A 17,439-nucleotide genomic window follows, 5' to 3' on the forward strand; every position below is an offset into this window, starting at 1 on the left:
AGGTGTATATACATTTGAAAGGATCCTTAAGCTGATATATCTGTGTCGAAGTTGCTTCTAAATTTGCAATGGGATACAAAAATACCTGCACAACCAATATATCGTCTGGAGAGCAGGAAATTATTGTACAATTTTCACTCTTTCAAAAAAACGTTTGCTGGGAGTGTTCCTAAAAACTTCGATCTTTTGTAATCAGAAAATCTGTGAATGTGATTGAAATGAGAAATGTAAAGGAGAAGGAGTGAGGGTGAGATTAATGTGTACATACACACAAATTCGCAACTATACAACGGAGGGGGAAGGGGTGCATGGGAAAAAAAAAAAAAAAAAAAAAAAAAAAAAAAAACTAGAAAGTAAAGCATATATTTAAAGACAATTTGAAGCCAGTTTAACGAGAACATATGGAAGTCGTCAAATATGTACACATATGTGTTCAAAAAATATACAATGTGAAATCCAGACAAAAAAAATTGTACTTTGTCTACTAGATATGCACACGATCATAGGCGCTCTGTTTCCTACCTCCCAGTAGCTAAATTTCCAACAAAAGAACCAAGATAAATGCCAGCAATTGAAAAAAAGGGAACAATAATGATTTTACTCTTTGCGTCGTAGTACCTGAACTTGTTCAGACTATACAAGGGCAGTAGTAAACAGCCTAAACAATTTGACAATGATTGTAGAAGGGATAAAAATATTTCGAACGGGTGTGATGGGGCGAAAACACAACAAAAAAAAAAAAAAAAAAAAAAAAAAAAAAAAAAAACTTATAAATCTCAACACGCTGCAACGAAATACTCACGAAATGTGTGTAGTAACACATTCTCTCTCTTCCTCCGAATAGGGATATCTTACCAATAAAGGAGTACATCTTGCACTTAACCTTGTTTATTTTGTTGTAGTAGTGGAAGTGGAAGTGGATGTGGACGTGGCAATGGTAGTGATGGGAAAATAAAAATGAGAAAAGATAAAATGGTACAATGGTAAAGTAACAAAACAATCACATGGTAAGACGATCCACACAAGTGTGTTCCGCGTGAGTGGTTATTCGTTCATTTTCTACTATTTTATAAAATTACCTGTTTTTCGATATCCCTTTGCCTTGTGTTCAGGATGTTGAGAATATTAACTGAATTCAAATTTTTATTTTCATTTGGTTCATCTGCATTTGCATCTGCATTTGAATCTGCATCTGCAGAGGGGGAGAGGGAAAGGGAAAAAGGAAAACTTAACAGTGAAGTGATGAAATGGCTGATTCTCATCGTTTTCACTGCTGCTACTAATGGTGATCAGGTGGATTGGAATATAAAACGAGGAAAGGTACATATATATATACATATATATATATATCAAGTTAGCAAGCACGTATTTATGGAAAGAACGTAAGGAGGACTCTCTTATTCTGCTAACTTTATGGACTCTTACCACCCTTACCTGCATACACATTCGAAAGGACCTTAATGACATCGTAACTGTTCAATTTGTTACAGTTGTTTCCAATTTTAAAAAAGGAAAAATGAATAAAAATCCTTTTTAATAAATTAATTCTTCTTTTCTCATTCTTTTTCGCGTACTTGTGTTCCAGAATTGCAATGTCCGATGGAACCTGTCATGGGAAAAAGCCGATGTTTTGGTTAAAAAAAAAAAAAAAAAAAAGTGTACACTTTGGTTGCATAGGTACATGATCGAGCGGAAGGGGATACATCACGATCGAACATTAAAAGTATATACACATATGTTATAACAACTTTTATGTGTAAGCGCAGGAATACACTGAATCAGCTATGACACAACTCTATTACGTGCTTTTCTTCTCCTATTCTGCTTTCCAACTTATTCTTACCTTTACATAGGACATTTTTGGTTAAAAATGGAAAAAAAGTTGCAGTGAAATGGGGGAAAAAATAATATATATATATATATATATATATATGTACATACATATATACATATACATACATACATACACGTATATGTATATATGTATGTTAACATGTTCTTCTCAAAGTTTAGTTCCCAAAATTTCCTATCATTTTCTTCCAAACAATGCAACACAACAATTTAGCTTTCACTTCTCAAAACATAGGTAAACACAAAATGTGAATATGGGCAATATTAAATTATCTATGTCGTAGAGGTATGCCTTTAAAAAAAAAAAAAAAAAAAAATGTTGCATGAACAGGTCATATACATTTTACTTAAAAAAGCACATTATGCCTTGCAGAGTCAGGCAAAAAAAAATTTTTTTTTTTTTTTTTTTTTTCCTCTCACTGCTTCTCTCTTCTTATTCTCACCTCGAATAAAGCACCAAAGATGGCTGTCATAAAAATGGAGGTTAAACCAGTTAAGTGTTCTCCTTTCTAAAATGTGACAAAATTGGAATAATATATGCAACTTTTTGTAGTGCACTGTGAGTTCGGTTATAATGACACGGGATGTGAATATTTGCACATGTGGAACAAATAAGAAATGAGTTTTTCTCATATGTTTTTTCTTTTTTTTTTTTTTTTTTGTGTGTGCGTGTGTATGTATTACACATATATGTACATTATATATATATATATATATATATATATATATATTCTTCCCCCACTACCACCACATGCAGGGAAGAAAAAGTGGACTCATGTGGAATTGATTTCCAACATCGCCACATTTTTTCATAACAGTTTTTTTTTCTCTCTACTTGAAAAAGATATCTCTCAAGCCAAAGTGACAAAAAGGTTGAACAGAAAAAAAAAAGAAAACCTACTCAAAAAAGGGAACGGACATGGAAATTGAATAAGAATGGGAAAATAACAATGATACAATAAAACTACATGCTCATAGAATTACAAATAAATGAAAAAAAAAAAAAAAAAAAAAAAGAAACATGTAACTTTATAGCTCAAGTAAGCAAAGCCAAGATCTATTTATTCTGCTTTGTCATTTTCCTTACTCTGACGTTGTAAGGGAAATGTATGGAATACAAATAAACGAACACATAAAAAAATTACGCATACACAGTAGTCATCGTCCTTTTTTTTTTTTTTTTTTTTTTTTTTTTCTCGCTTACCAGCATATGACTTATTGTTCGTATTTTTCATCTTTGGATTTGGAAACAAAAGCCCTCCTATGGCAGCCTAAAAAGAGGAAGTTTCAAATGTGGTGAAGGGGACACAACAAATTATGATCGAGGATGAAAAAATATATATGAACACATTTTAAAACCTCATAGTGCAAAAAAAAAAAAAAAGGGAGATATTATTCATAGGGAATACAGCAAAAAAATGGACACCCATTAGACACTTCAAGGTGCAGGAAAGCAGTACAAGCAGAGCAAATCTAACAAATGAATCCCCTATGCAAATGGCGCTAAGTCCAGAACTGCACAAAACCAAATCTACTTCTCGAAAAGAATACACGCTTTGGTTTCCCCTGCGAATGAAATTCTTCTTGTTCAGCATCACGTCTGTGAGGATTGGGATGTAAGCCCTGTGCGGAAGTGAAAAAAAAGAGAAACGTCTACCTGTACATATAAAGATGCACATATAAAGATGTACATATTGATAAACAAAATAGTTCACACTACAACGCTCGGACAGCATCAAAACAAGATTGTAAACCCACGAATGAGAATTTTTCCCCCTCAGGAATTACCCTGCTAAAAGGTAAATATGTGTAACGATTAACCCCTTCTTGTCCCGTTCATCTATAAATCTGATCGGTATGTGTAATTAAAATGTTTTCAAAAAATTAGATATATATATGTGTGGGTGGGTGCGTGGCTCGAAGGGATGACATAAAATATGAAGCCAAAAATCGGTGCAATGAAGAAATAGTTGCCTGAACGGACAGGTAAAAATGCTCGTGGATGCGTGAAAACTGCTTAATGTTGAGTATTTATTTTATTTTTTTTCGTACAAACCCTGTGAAGAAACTATTGAATGGATTGGGATCAGGAGTCAAAGCTTCTACACTTTTTCTTATAACTTCCAATAGTAGCAACAGCAGGAATCCGAAAGATAGGGTTATGATGAGAAGTTGAATCTGTGAAATTTCAGCGATTTGCAGTTAGGAACGGTGGTGGCAGTGGGGAGGAGGAGGAGGTAAAAGAGTAATCAAACATATGTATAGACATGATCAAAACTTGTGAACATGTTTGGAAGCAGACAAGTTTGTACGCATCGAACCAGCACAGGATGTAATTTTTATTTACCATATTCGAGAAGAACGACAACTGCACATTTAAGTAAAGAAGGAAATGGTAATGCTTCCTCAGGTATGATAAGTTTTCATTTTTCTTCAACAACTTGATAATGTAAAATATATACAGAGTAGTTACAGCCAACCATAGCAGTATTAAAACGTAATTCTTTTGATTCCATATCAGGTGTGTTAAAATTCCGAGCGCGCTTGTTTCTTCAGTGGTGAGTCGAGTCAGAAAAATGGTGAGTCGAGTCAGAAAAATGGTGAATCGAATCAGAATAATGGTGATGACAGCGAAACATGTGCTATGTCACATCTGTATTGTTTGCTTACCTGCATCTCTAAGAACGTCGTGTTGTCTTGAGCCTAGATTGAATAGATTGTACGAAAAAAACATCAGAGTACTCATAATAATTTTCTCCTTATTTATATTTCTCCGATGTATGAAGTAGATGCAGCATGTAGCATAGAGAGCGAAACTCACAGCCTGGTGGAAAATGGAAAGAAGATGGATAAGGAAGAAGTAGGTCGGATAAGAAAATCGACAAGTGTCTGTCTGTATGTGCATATGTATGTGTGTATGTCTGTCTGTATGTGCATATGTATGTGTGTATGTCTGTCTGTATGTGCATATGTATGTGTGTATGTCTGTCTGTATGTGCATATGTATGTGTGTATGTCTGTCTGTATGTGCATATGTATGTGTGTATGTCTGTATGTACGTGCATATGTATGTGTGTGTGTAGGAGAGAGGGTTGGAGATATGTGATGAAACCAAGTAGAACGTGCTCATCACCCAGTGTACTCAATTCACTGCAGATCTCCAGTGCTAGCGTTACCCCTATCCCCGCTTCCTCTTGGACTTACCACTTTACTGAAAAATGTGAATACCACATTTGGAACAATATTCTCATTCAGCTTCATGTAGAAAAGACCATAAATACAACCATCCAGTAGAAGAGTCCCTAGGATGCTGACCGTTATTCCCTCTAAGAAAGAAAACACCCTGAGGAAAAGGAAAAAACGGAAGAATCTTGTGGGGGCACAAGCGTCACCAATAGCATAACCAGTAGCATAAGCAGTAGCATAACCAGTAGCATAAGCAGTAGCATAACCAGTAGCACAACCAATGACTTAAGCATAAACATTCATACACATGAACATATGCAAATAAATATGCATGAACGAATTCTCGCGAGTATCCAATCAAAAGTGGTAAAAGTTTCTCCTTCAGCAGCCACTTCAAACCACTATTTCAAAAATGTAACTTTCATTTTTACCCATTCGTTAGCTGAAAGACAGATATGGAAAACGTGTGGTAAAGGCCGAAATTAATCATAAAGCAGAGAAAACAGATGGGCATACTTTCTCGAATTTCCATTGAACCTGTTTTTGTTTTGAAGAAAAAAAAAAAAAAAAAAAAAAATGCACGTGATACATATTTAATGATACAAGAAGGAAATAGACAATTGTACCAATGTGGCTCAGTCATACAGTACTGTTCATAAGTCAGAAGTCAGGATCGAGGAGCAGTGGAGACACGTTTAACTCCGTCTACATGTTGACTCCATGTGATGACATCTATCTGGATGACCAACCGACTGGCTAACTGGCTGACCAACTGACTGGCTAACTGGCTGACCAACCGACTGGCTAACTAGCTAACTGATAGATAGAACCCATACCAAGCGTTATGAGAAACAGAAACCAATGGAAAAGCAGGTACACCCATAGGTTCACTTGCACATAGCGCAGGAAAATGCTACATAGAATGAACTCGTTCACGAGGACAAGAGATAGTTTCGCCATGTCTGAAGGGGAGGAGAAAAAAAAAAAAAAAAAAAAAGATGAGATGGGATCCAAAACAAAGAGGGAGAAGTGAATGTAGAGGAAAAGGATAGCAGACATGATGGAAGCGAGGAAAGAAGACTTGCGTATACACTTGGTTAGATGTTAAGATATGAAAAAAAAAAAAAAAAAAAAAAAAAAAAAGTGCATCAACTAGTTGAAAGAAATTCATAAATGAGGTACACGCATGGAACAAAGAAAACACAACAGTGGAATAATATGAGTTCTCATTTCAAAACAAACCATTACTCAAGATATCATATTTCTCAATCAAAAGGATAGAAAAAAATGGGAAAAAAAATGCAGAGAAAAGGTTCATCACGTATGTGTGTAAGAAGAGATGCCATCTCCCAAGAACTCCCTTCTCGTATAAACTGATAAATAAATTATTTTCTGTCTTGTTCAAGAACATTGGAGATTTTTCCCGATGGTGATAACCACCGATTGTTAAAAGAGAGTTCCAAAATGAAAGGTTGCCTTTCTGTTGACAAGTTCTTTTTCCAGCGATCGATCGTTCACCCGTTCTATTCGATAAGCTTTCTCGTCGCCCATTCGATAAGCTTTCTCGTCGCCCATTCGATAAGATCTCTCGCAGCCCATTCGATAAGATCTCTCGCAGCCCATTCGATAAGCTTTCTCGAAGCCCATTCGATAAGCTCTCGTCCCGTTCCTTTTCTTTATCTACTCCTTTTTTGTGCACCAAGCAGAAGGCGACCAACACACTACACAGAATCGTCATGAATATCCACACGTAGGTTCCATAGTTGGAAAACAAAATATGCCTCCGTACTTCTGTAGCTATGATCAGCAGTATTAATATAACTTTTATCATTTCCAAGTTCGAAATTTTTCCGCTTTTGAGTTTCAGTTGTCTAGGGGTGATGGTTATTACATACACACATGTATGCATATACATGTGTATACTTATATATATACATATTATTTGGGTTAGATCTTTTTTTTTTTTTTTTTTTTTTGATGCACACATTTGCTCATACGGGAACATGTGTTTATAAATATGTATAAAATACATTCAGCTAATTTTTACACACCACATGTTAGTGAGTATAACAGAATCTGTTTTTCTTCTACTCCTCCAACATGCTAAATTAATAAATGTTTGATATATGTACACCTCCTCGTCACATATGCACACGTGCCACGGGAGTATTAATAAATTTATGCATGGTTGAGATCGTCCTGCTTTCATTTGAAGTTTTCCCGATTTCTCTTCTTTTACCCATTTGTTATAGTTCACTGTTCATTGTTAAAAAAAAAAAAAAAAAAAAAAAGGTACTCGAGGGGGCCGTACATATGTTGGCCATATGCATAACATAAGAGGGGAGGGGCCCAGTTCTCGCCATCAAAGTTATAGCAAAGTGGCAAAAAAGTGACAGCAAAGTGGCAAAAAAGTGACAGCAAAATGGCAAAAAAGTGACAGCAAAATGGATCTCATATTTTAGCTGGTCGTGCCAAGGTTCCCCTCCCTCCCCAGGGAAAAAAAAAAAAACGTGCAAGGCTCTCGACTTTCCGTTACTGTTTCCGTTCCCGTTCCCGTTCCCGTTCCCGTTTTCATTTTTTTTTTTTTTTTTTTTAATTTTTAACATTTTTACAAAAAAGCTCCATTCTGCGTTGTGTGCACGGGGGAGGAAGCGAAAGGGGTGTAAAAAATAAAATAAAAAAAATGGGAATTCTAATGGGCATTCAAATGCAAACTCGAATGGAAATTCAAATGCAAACTCGAATGGAAATTCAAATGCAAACTCGAACGAAAATTCTAATGGGCATTCTAATGCAAATTCAAGTGCAAACTCGAATGGAAAACGGGGTGTGGAAGAAAGTGAGGACCCTCTGTATGCAATCCGGTTGACCACTTGAGGGCCAGGCCAACCATCACGCGATCAAACTTCGATAACCAAACAGATCTCGTATATTGCGAATGTTGTACTTGATCATAGTTGGTCTTTCCAAACTGAGGCCCCAAGCAATAACAGAAACTTCATCTGAGAAGCCCATTGCTTGTAACATCTCTGGCCGGAAAATTCCGCTATTGCCTACTTCTATCCACTTTTTGTTTTGCTCATGATACCCATATACCTCCATAGAAGGTTCTGTATACGGATTGAAGGTTGGTTTGAATCGCAATTTATGTATTCCTATGTATTTATAAAAGGAAGCTAGCGTTGCTATTAAATGAGACAATCCCAAATTTTTATCAATGATTAATCCTTCCACTTGATGAAATTCAGCTAGATGTGTACTATCTAGATTTTCATTTCTGAATACTCTATCTATACTGAAATATTTTTTAGGAATTATAGAACCCGTTTTTTTATACTCTTTAGCTAGCTTAAATAAAGCTCTACATGAATTTGCAGTGGTATGAGTTCGCAAAACATTTTTTTTACTTTCTCGTAATTCCCAATTATAATTCCAACCAAAACTTCCATAATCTCCAACTGAATGAACCCGTTTCACATTCTCAATATATTCAGAATCTATGAAATTCTCATTACACAATTCGGGAATTTTAATAAAAAAAGTATCTTGTAAATCCCTACTTGGATGCTGTTGAGGAATATACAATGCATCAAAACACCAAAAAGATGATTCTACATAATTGTGAGTTTCCATTTCTTCAAAACCGAGTGAAATAAAAATTTCTTTAAAAGTTCTCATCTGTTTTGTTAACAAATGTATATTACCTTTGTTTATTTTTTTGCCACTAGAAAAAAAGTTGTATTTTTTTATGTCATACTTTTTATATTCTTCATTTTTCATAAGCTGATAATTCATATCAGTTATTTGTTTTTTTATTTTTTTTTCAAAACGGCTAGTTCGTATGATGTAACTGTACGATACTTTTTTAACTTCCATCAATTTTCTCTTTTTCAAATTTGCTATCAAATTGTTTACATCTGAATCAAGCTTGGAAAATAAAGTCTCTTTCAAATGTGTAAAAAGCATGTGTTCATCATGTCCTTCTGCTTTTATCACATTTAAGAGTTTTCTTGTGTCGTCCACTATGTCGCATCCGGTAGTGGATACACGAGGAATCAAGCTTTTATCATTCTTATTCAGTTCAATTTTTTTATTTTTTAAATTGATATTCAATCCTATTTCTCCTTTTTTTCCAAACATTTTTTTCAAATGATCCAAAGTGCACTTTTCATTTTCCACAACGAATTTTAATGTTACATATTCTGGGGACCCACTCTTCAGGTACTCTTCCCCCTCTTCTGTCAGCTGATACTTGTTAAAACTCTTAACATGATTAATCACATAATATAATGTTTCTAACTTCTTCACCATTCCAAGTACTTTGCTGTGTTCAAGGTTATGCTTTTCGCTCACACAAAGAGATGTCGTGTGTTCATTTTCCAACACTTCAATATTTTTCTCATCCTTCAGTTGCAGATAGTAGCTTCGATGTGATGCCACGTCAATTCCAAATTCGTTCATCTGAACATCTTCTTTCTTCTCATACTTCTCTCGACATAAGCCAAACTCCTCCTCCAGCACCTTCAGGAAATGGTTCATTTCATCTTCCTTTTGTTCTTCAAACGTATTTTCATTTTTCTCGACATTTTGATTCCCCTTTTCCTTCTTGTTCATTTTGTCAACTTGATGATAAATTTATATCTGCGCTATCATGCCCTGTGTGTGTGTGTGAAGTGCATGTACAAATGCTTAGCTGATGCTTCACTCCTTCGAAAGAAGCATGCATATGTACATACGTATATGTAGGTGTATAACTCTTCTGTTTCGTGAGAATGCCTCAAACAGGTACAGACAAAGTGTACTTACAACACCTCATTCAAGCGATGTGCTCTCGACCTATGCACGTTAGTCTATTCTGTATTGTAAGCATATGTAAAAATATCACGGGAAATCATAAAGTGGGCATAACTGATGACGCATTTGTATTTGTACGTGTTGGAATTTCTCACCTAAAGAGTTCACCAAAAAAAAAGGAGCGACAAATGTATCAGAATAGATATAACTGAAAAGGAAAAAAAAAAAAAAAAAAAAAAAAAAAGTCATACAAATATATACATGTATATGCCATATGTATATATATGCATATATGTTTGCGTTCCCCCCACCCTTGATCAAACTAAAATTATGCACATTGTCATACTATGCTGTTGTGGGATATACATATATAACCATGTTTCCTACTGGAACCACGGAGGAATATAATGAAATTAAAACATGCATATTGAGAAATAACAAAATCAGTGTGCCATCCTCCTGTGAATGCTCCCATATGGATATCTCAGAGGATTTTTTTTTTTTTTTTTTTCTATCTCTCTCACTATATGAGTAAAGGGGTTTAAATGTGGTTTTTGTTTTATTTTATTATACTTTGCTTCCTTTGTTTTACTTCACCTTGTTTTGCTTCAACCCGGTTTGTTCCATTGCACTTTATTTTTTTTTGCTGACTCATGACGAGAAGCTGCTTTGGGATTTTGCATCCATTTTGAATGCACTTGGGGACTCTGCGAAAAAAGGAGATTCCCTATTCGCACCTCCATCTCTGTTTCGTTCGGTTCTGTTCTTCTTTCTTCTTCCTTTCTTTGTGTTCCCATTCTGCTGCTTAAAACACGTGGAGTAACGCAGAATTTGTTCCCTCAGCTAGCTTTTTTTTTTTTTTTTTTCTTCCCCTACCTGAACTGTTCAGGTAAAACAACGCTGCTTAAATATAAAAAAAAAAAAAAAAAAAAAAAAAAAAACGAGCGACAAATGTAACAGAATAGGTATAACTTTTAAGGAAACAAAAAAAAAAAAAAAAAAAAAAAAAAAAAAGTAAGACGATATTATATATGACATGTTGTGGTACTCTAAACAAACGCTTGATATTCTAGAAGAAAAAATTACATCATATTATTAGAAGGAGAAAAATTTACTCTTCACGATGTTTCCTTAGTCTCATATGTTTTACCCAATGATCAAACCTAACGAATGAGAAGGAAGTTATACAAAACACCAACTTTGTTATGTCGTCTAGCCGAACGATTTTTTTTTTTTAAAGTGTTAAGAAAAACGTCTAATGGAAATACAAATTTAAAACAACTTAAGATGCAAAAATAAGCCAATTAATATCAAGAACGTGTGAATGTAAAAAGAGCACATCTTTCCCTATACAGATAATTGCATATGCATTATACGTACATATTTTGCTGCACAGCAAAGATTACACTTAATTTTGAAATGTTGAGACGGATAGGAAGGACCATATAAAAACCAACTGTGGGGAACAATGGAAGAAGGAAGTGAACACGTAAAGAAAAAAGAAAAAAAAATTAAAAAAAGTCAGAAGCCTCTGGTTGTAAGTAACAGAAAGCCATTCAATGTTTTTTCTGAGAAGAAGAAAACAGCCAAACCGATAGCCCGAGATCCAAGATTTTCAAACTTTTCAGGTATACAAAAATGAAGGAAAAAAAAAAAAAAAAAAAAAAACTAATGCAGCAGTTTTATACATATGTATCCAGACCGTGGTCCGAAATGTGGCTATCCATCTGCCTGACAATCTTTCTGCCAATCTGCCTGACAATCTTTCTTCCAATCTTTCTGCCAATCTTTCTGCCAATCTTTCTGTCAATCTTTCTGTCAATCTGTTTGCCAATCTTTCTGCCAATCTGTCTGTCAATCTGTTTGCCAATTTTCCTGCCAATATGTCTACCTATCTATGTCTGTGTGTGTGTTACATGCTGTGTCATGTTTCGCTCGGTGAGTTTTTATTTTATTTCTCCCCCCTTTTTTAACCCTATGACACCTTCCATTTTGCATTAACAAGCGGGGGATATATGACCAATACTGTCTGAAAAATTAGTTCACAAATGTATGAACGCGTTCATACGAAAACCTATTCCATGTTGCTTCGTATATCTCTTTTTTCTGTACGTCCTCCCCCCCTAATCACTTATCCCTGTTCCTTTGTTACAGTTTTAAAACATACACAAACACAAAAGAAAGGGGGAATGGAGATATGTAACTATTTCCATTCGTCCATTACATATATGTTGTGACATATGCATACACAATATCTATAAAAATAATTCCTACGTAAATATATTCAGAAGAGCAAAGTTATATATTATGCTGACAATACAAAAATGAGAGAAAAAAAAAAAAAAAAAAACATATCTTAGATTATTCCCTATCCCTGCATGTGCATAATTGTGTGTGTGTGTTTTTTTTTTTTTTACCCCTCATACGTATACATTTCTTGCCTTTTTTTGTAGGTACATTTAACCCGAATTTTTTCAAAAAGGCATATAAATTTATATACGAAAGGAGAGAAGAAGAAAAGAAATTAATTGAAGATAAGCTTAAAAGTAAAAATTTAACAAAGGAAGAAAAGGAAGAATTAAAAAAAAAATTTCATACTTATAAGAATACAGAACGATTGTTACAAAAGAAAGAAGAAGAAAGAAAATTAAAACAAGAGCTTGTTCGAGAGGAAAAAAAAAATATCTTATGTAAAAATAAAAAGCCCTTTTATTATAGTGATAGAAAAATTAAAAAGATGGTACATGAGCAAATGGAAAATAAAAGTAGTGTTAAAAAGGTTGTTAAGAAGGAGAAAAAAGTTGTTCAAAAAGAGAGAAAAAGAAACATGATCCCCACGAGAAGAGAACCCGGTGGAAGCCAGAGCGGGTGAAGAGTAGTTTTAAAACACCTTTGACTAAAATTACAGATTGAAAACAGAATTTTTTTTTTTTTTTTGTTATTTTTGTATCATTTTTTCTCACTCCTCTCCATTGTGCTTTTTGCTCCTTGCATCAAATATAAGTGCCTCTCTTCATATATAAAACGGTGCACAATGTTTGCAGTGTTATAGGTATTCTGCACGTTTCACCTCCATGCTGGTTTAGCCTTTTTTCGTGTGGTCGTTTGTGTGGTCATTCGTGTACCATTCGTGTACCATTCGTGTACCATTCGTGTACCATTCGTGTACCATTCGTGTACCATTCGTGTACCATTCGTGTACCATTCGTGTACCATGCTTGTGTCGATTTTTTACTTTTTCGCTTCTGCTTTTTTTTAAACATATCCCTCCAAAATTCGCTTCCTGCATACACGCCCACGTGAACATGTTTTTTTCACAAAAAAGTGCATCTGGAAATTATGCCACGCAAGCATGCAGGCACGCATGTGCATATTGGCAGATCGATTTAAAGCGACCCGAATGCATTACCTACCGTTTCGTCACATTTGCTTATTTTTTAAATTTGAATAGATGAATTATATCTATCCCCAACACGAGGTTCACGTTAACGGGTTTTAAAATATTCCTTAGCAATGCATGCAAATACTACAGCATGGATATGCACATATATATATATATATATATATATGTGCATATGTATACGTACGTACATGCTACTGTTGAGGCAGATAAACTAACATATGTAACGAATGATCCTCTTCACTGGAACTGCATGACCACAAGAATATATTCTACAAATGTAACGACATGTCATGTTGAGGTGTCAAATGAAGGAGGAAATCTGATTAAGAAGCCTCCATAAAAATAAAATTTTATTATTATTTTTTTTTTTAAAAATGCTTATAAGAAAAAAACTCGATAGGATTTTCTTCCCCTTTTTCGGAAGAAGGAGACATATTTCAGATCTAATGGATAAAGAAAAGGCCTCCCGAATTACTGGATGTGTCACAAAATTTGACAAGTACAAGGGATATGGTTTTATAAGTTAGTAATACTACTTTCTCATAATGTGCTTATGTGCCTGCACACTTGTGTATAAATAAGAGTGTGTATATATGTGGCACGAATCAAGTGCCTGCGTCAGTTTGGCACCTGATGAATCTCACAGATAGAGAGGAGGGGGCTGGGGAGGACTTGACAAAATTTAATCGGTCCACATGGTCTTCATATTACTGCGCTATTTGATTTTACTTTATATATATATATATATATATATATATATATATATATATATATATATATATATATATTTATTTATTTATTTTATTTCATTTTTTTTATTTTTTCTTCACCCCCTTTCGTAGGGCCAAATGATGGTGGACCCGAAATCTTCGTTCACTACACAGATATTTGTCACGGTAACACCTTTGAGTCAATCTACATACTCTGTCGCAAAACCAGAAACACTCCTATTACACATATATTCAAGTTAGACGTATGCCCATTTTTTTTTTTTTTTTTTTCAAACGTCCATTCATACAGACAGAAGTTTATCATTAACAAGTGAGGAGAAAAAAAAACTAAGTTGGAATTCGAACATAAATTTGCGTATTAGCAAAGAGGATTTCGATTTTGAGAATGAGCATGTAGGAAGGAAAGAAGAAATAAAGAGAGAATTTAAATATTTGATACCAGGAGAAAGGGTGAAATTTTCTGTTATATATGATGAGCAAAACCATTCAAGTAAAGCCATATGTGTGGAGTACCTAGACTAGCAGTGGGCCATCACCTCTTTGTCCAGAGATGAATAGATATATATTTCCACAAACCAGCGTGAATATATATATCTAAATGTGTGAACAAAACGTATGTAAACGGTAACTGAGCTTTTGCATAGCCTTTGAAGTAGGTGGGATGGAGAGAAGAAGTATATACATATATATATATATATATATATATATATATATATATATAGAGAGAGAGAGAGAGAGAGTAGTTAGTATTATGTTTTTTTTTTTTTTTTTTTTTTTTTTTTTCTCTTACTTTGAATAGACGCATGGCGAATGTTGCTCTGAATATATTCTTCCCACACATATATAGACTAACGTTAAAATTACAATATATTACCTGAACACCTGTTTTATTTTTTTTTCCATTTTACATCACACGTAGACGAATTTGTGTCAAATGAGAAGGGGGGTGGTGGGGGGGAAAAACTCTTCTTCTGCTTTGTCAAAAAGGCATTTTTTTTTTTTTTTTTTTTTTTTTTTTTTTTTTTCTTTTTTTTTTTTTTTTTTTTTTTTTTTTTTTTTTTTTTTTTTCTTTTTTTTTTTTTATTTTTTTTTCTTTTTTTTTTTTTTTTTTTATTTTTTTTTTTTTTTTTCTTTTTTTTTTTTTTTTTTTTTTTTTTCTCATCTTTTTTAACGTTAGCATAATATAATACCTTTGTGGGTGGGGCTGGGAAAAGGTGCCTAACAAAATGATATTATGCAGAATTTGTTGTAAAGCTAAAAAAAAAAAAAAAAAAAAAAAAAAAAATACGTATTTTTTATTTAAGAAATGTTTTGTAGATTATTTTACCTGACTGGTAATAACTTTTTTTTTTCTTCTTTTTTTTCTTTTTCTTCTTCTTTTTCTTCTTCTATTTCTTCTTCTTTTTCTTCTATTTCTTTCTTTTTCTTCCTTTTCTCCCTTCTTTGTTTACGATTTGGCTTTTTTTTACTTCCTCCACTTCTCACTTCTCGCTTCCCCCTTCTTTTCAAGGCAAGCCCACATTGCTTGGGCCAAACGCCTGAATAGGGCAACAAGAAAAAAATGGCTAGTTACCAATATTTTAGCTATGTAGATCTGTACAAAATCAACAGCGTGAATTTGGACCCATTCACCGAAGTGTTCAACGATAAATTCTACTTGAGATATATTTATAAATGGCCACACATGAACATAGTTACCAAAGAAATGGATGATCATATAAGCGGTTACATCATAGGTGAGTGAACATTCTCTAGCTAAGAGTGGAATAATACTACTCCAACGACACCAACCATGTGCATAAGCAAAGAGGGAGGGGGTTGACATACACTTGGCTCGCACACATTCATAACCCATACATGCATCGCACGGGATAAAACAATGCAACAAGTGGAAAATTGAATTAGGCTATTTCATCTACCCCTTTGCTTATACATTTCGCTATCCATTTGCTTATACATTTCGCTATCCATTTGCTTATACATTTCGCTATCCATTTGCTTATACATTTCGCTATCCATTTGCTTATACATTTCGCTATCCATTTGCTTATACATTTCGAAATATATTTACTTCTTCACTTTGGCATTTATTTATTTGGCCCGTGTGCGGCCCCAAAAAATCGTGTGCAGGAAAAGAAGAAGGACTGGGGAAGGAGTACCACGGTCATGTTACCGCCCTGTCTATTGAGGAAGACAGTAGAAGAACAGGAAAGGGAGTGGATCTTATGAATGAGTTTGAAAAGATATCAAGGGATGTTCACATTGCGAATTTTGTGGATTTGTTCGTCCGTATTACAAATGATCCAGCAATTAACATGTATAAAAAATTGGGATACATAATTAATGAAGAAATTGTAAGTTACTACTGTGGTAATGAAAGTGCCCTCGATATGCGTAAGTATATAAATTTACGCACAGGGGCATGTGTGAAGTGAAGTTCACCTGAAATGTATGAACGTGTTCAGGCGGTTGGGATCTGCCAAACAGGTACGAACATGCATGTATATTTATATATATATGTATATATGTACACATCCATATGCACATACACATCCATACATTTTATATCCCTACGAAACACACCTTTTTGCGTATTCAAAAATAAATAATCCATGTTTTTTGCCACCCCCTTCAAACACCTATACGTGCATGCACACATGCATATGTTTGTGCCCTTTTTTATGTACAATTAATAACAACCATATATGTTTGGCAAAATTGATAATTTTTTTTTTGGCATGATATAATACATAAGCAGCAGTGCTTGCCAAGGTCATGCACCCCATTTTTGTATTTTCACGTCGTTTTTACGTCGTTTTCACGTCGTTTTTACGTCGTTTTTACGTCGTTTTCACGTCGTTTTCACGTCGTTTTTATGCCATTTTCTTACCATTTTCACGGCACTGTATTTTTGTTTTAAAACTTTTCGTGACTCGGTCATAACACACTTTACATAAATGAATGTAATTTAGTAAGCTGTTGCTATAGAGAAGAACAAACTGGCAACAGATAAAGGGTATTCATTCGAAACCTTCTCAACGAGACCTTTTAGCACCATCATCGCCCACATCTTATGTCAATTTTTTGTGTGTCCTTACCAACCTTGGAAACATAATTGAAATATGGATCCATCTTTTTTTTTTTTTTTTTTTTTTCCACTGATAAGGAAAAGAAAAATTGGCAAAGTCATCCTGCAAGAACAAATACACAGCTACACATCTACACAACTACACATTTTAATGAATGAAAAACTGATGGAAAGACAAAAAAGATGAAATAAAAAAAAATATATATATATATATATATATATATATCATGTATGTGTGTGTTTAGCCAGCTAATAGTTCCATGTGAGAATTTACTCTTGTGTGGAGTATAATGTACATTCATGCAAATATTTAAAAAAAAAAAGAAAGTAGGAAAGAAGGAAGGTAGAAATATCCGCATATCGCGGTGTAAAGCCAATTGTGCTAT

General features: G+C 34.1%; 5 protein-coding genes across 5 annotated transcripts; 3 read left to right on the plus strand and 2 right to left on the minus strand.

The window, feature by feature from the left end:
• Positions 1–134: 134 nt before the first annotated feature.
• Positions 135–6,868, minus strand: PGO_020500 (hypothetical integral membrane protein, DUF56 family; the record flags this gene model as incomplete). The annotated part of the gene is made up of 18 exons (XM_028685868.1): positions 135–201; positions 523–658; positions 856–883; positions 1,080–1,162; positions 1,435–1,606; positions 2,093–2,143; positions 2,295–2,360; positions 2,687–2,748; positions 3,056–3,122; positions 3,330–3,474; positions 3,640–3,699; positions 3,908–4,029; positions 4,187–4,401; positions 4,522–4,675; positions 5,056–5,194; positions 5,469–5,574; positions 5,874–5,999; positions 6,280–6,868. 18 exons carry the CDS (start codon positions 6,866–6,868, stop codon positions 135–137), a joined length of 2,388 nt encoding a protein of 795 aa, XP_028541669.1.
• Positions 6,869–7,929: 1,061 nt separating this feature from the next.
• On the minus strand, positions 7,930–9,651 carry PGO_020510 (phenylalanyl-tRNA synthetase beta chain; the record flags this gene model as incomplete). Its single annotated transcript, XM_028685869.1, has 1 exon — positions 7,930–9,651. One exon carries the CDS (start codon positions 9,649–9,651, stop codon positions 7,930–7,932), a length of 1,722 nt encoding a protein of 573 aa, XP_028541670.1.
• Positions 9,652–11,299: 1,648 nt separating this feature from the next.
• On the plus strand, positions 11,300–12,703 carry PGO_020520 (hypothetical protein, conserved; the record flags this gene model as incomplete). The annotated part of the gene is made up of 2 exons (XM_028685870.1): positions 11,300–11,459; positions 12,285–12,703. 2 exons carry the CDS (start codon positions 11,300–11,302, stop codon positions 12,701–12,703), a joined length of 579 nt encoding a protein of 192 aa, XP_028541671.1.
• Positions 12,704–13,608: 905 nt separating this feature from the next.
• PGO_020530 (cold-shock protein) lies at positions 13,609–14,487 on the plus strand (the record flags this gene model as incomplete). The annotated part of the gene is made up of 3 exons (XM_028685871.1): positions 13,609–13,756; positions 14,077–14,130; positions 14,255–14,487. 3 exons carry the CDS (start codon positions 13,609–13,611, stop codon positions 14,485–14,487), a joined length of 435 nt encoding a protein of 144 aa, XP_028541672.1.
• Positions 14,488–15,526: 1,039 nt separating this feature from the next.
• Positions 15,527–16,400, plus strand: PGO_020540 (N-acetyltransferase; the record flags this gene model as incomplete). Its single annotated transcript, XM_028685872.1, has 2 exons — positions 15,527–15,701; positions 16,096–16,400. 2 exons carry the CDS (start codon positions 15,527–15,529, stop codon positions 16,398–16,400), a joined length of 480 nt encoding a protein of 159 aa, XP_028541673.1.
• Between the last annotated feature and the right edge of the window lie 1,039 nt (positions 16,401–17,439).

Source organism: Plasmodium gonderi, assembly GCF_002157705.1.
Source record: "Plasmodium gonderi DNA, contig: Chr02, whole genome shotgun sequence".
In the NCBI taxonomy this organism is placed as follows: Eukaryota; Apicomplexa; class Aconoidasida; order Haemosporida; family Plasmodiidae; genus Plasmodium; species Plasmodium gonderi.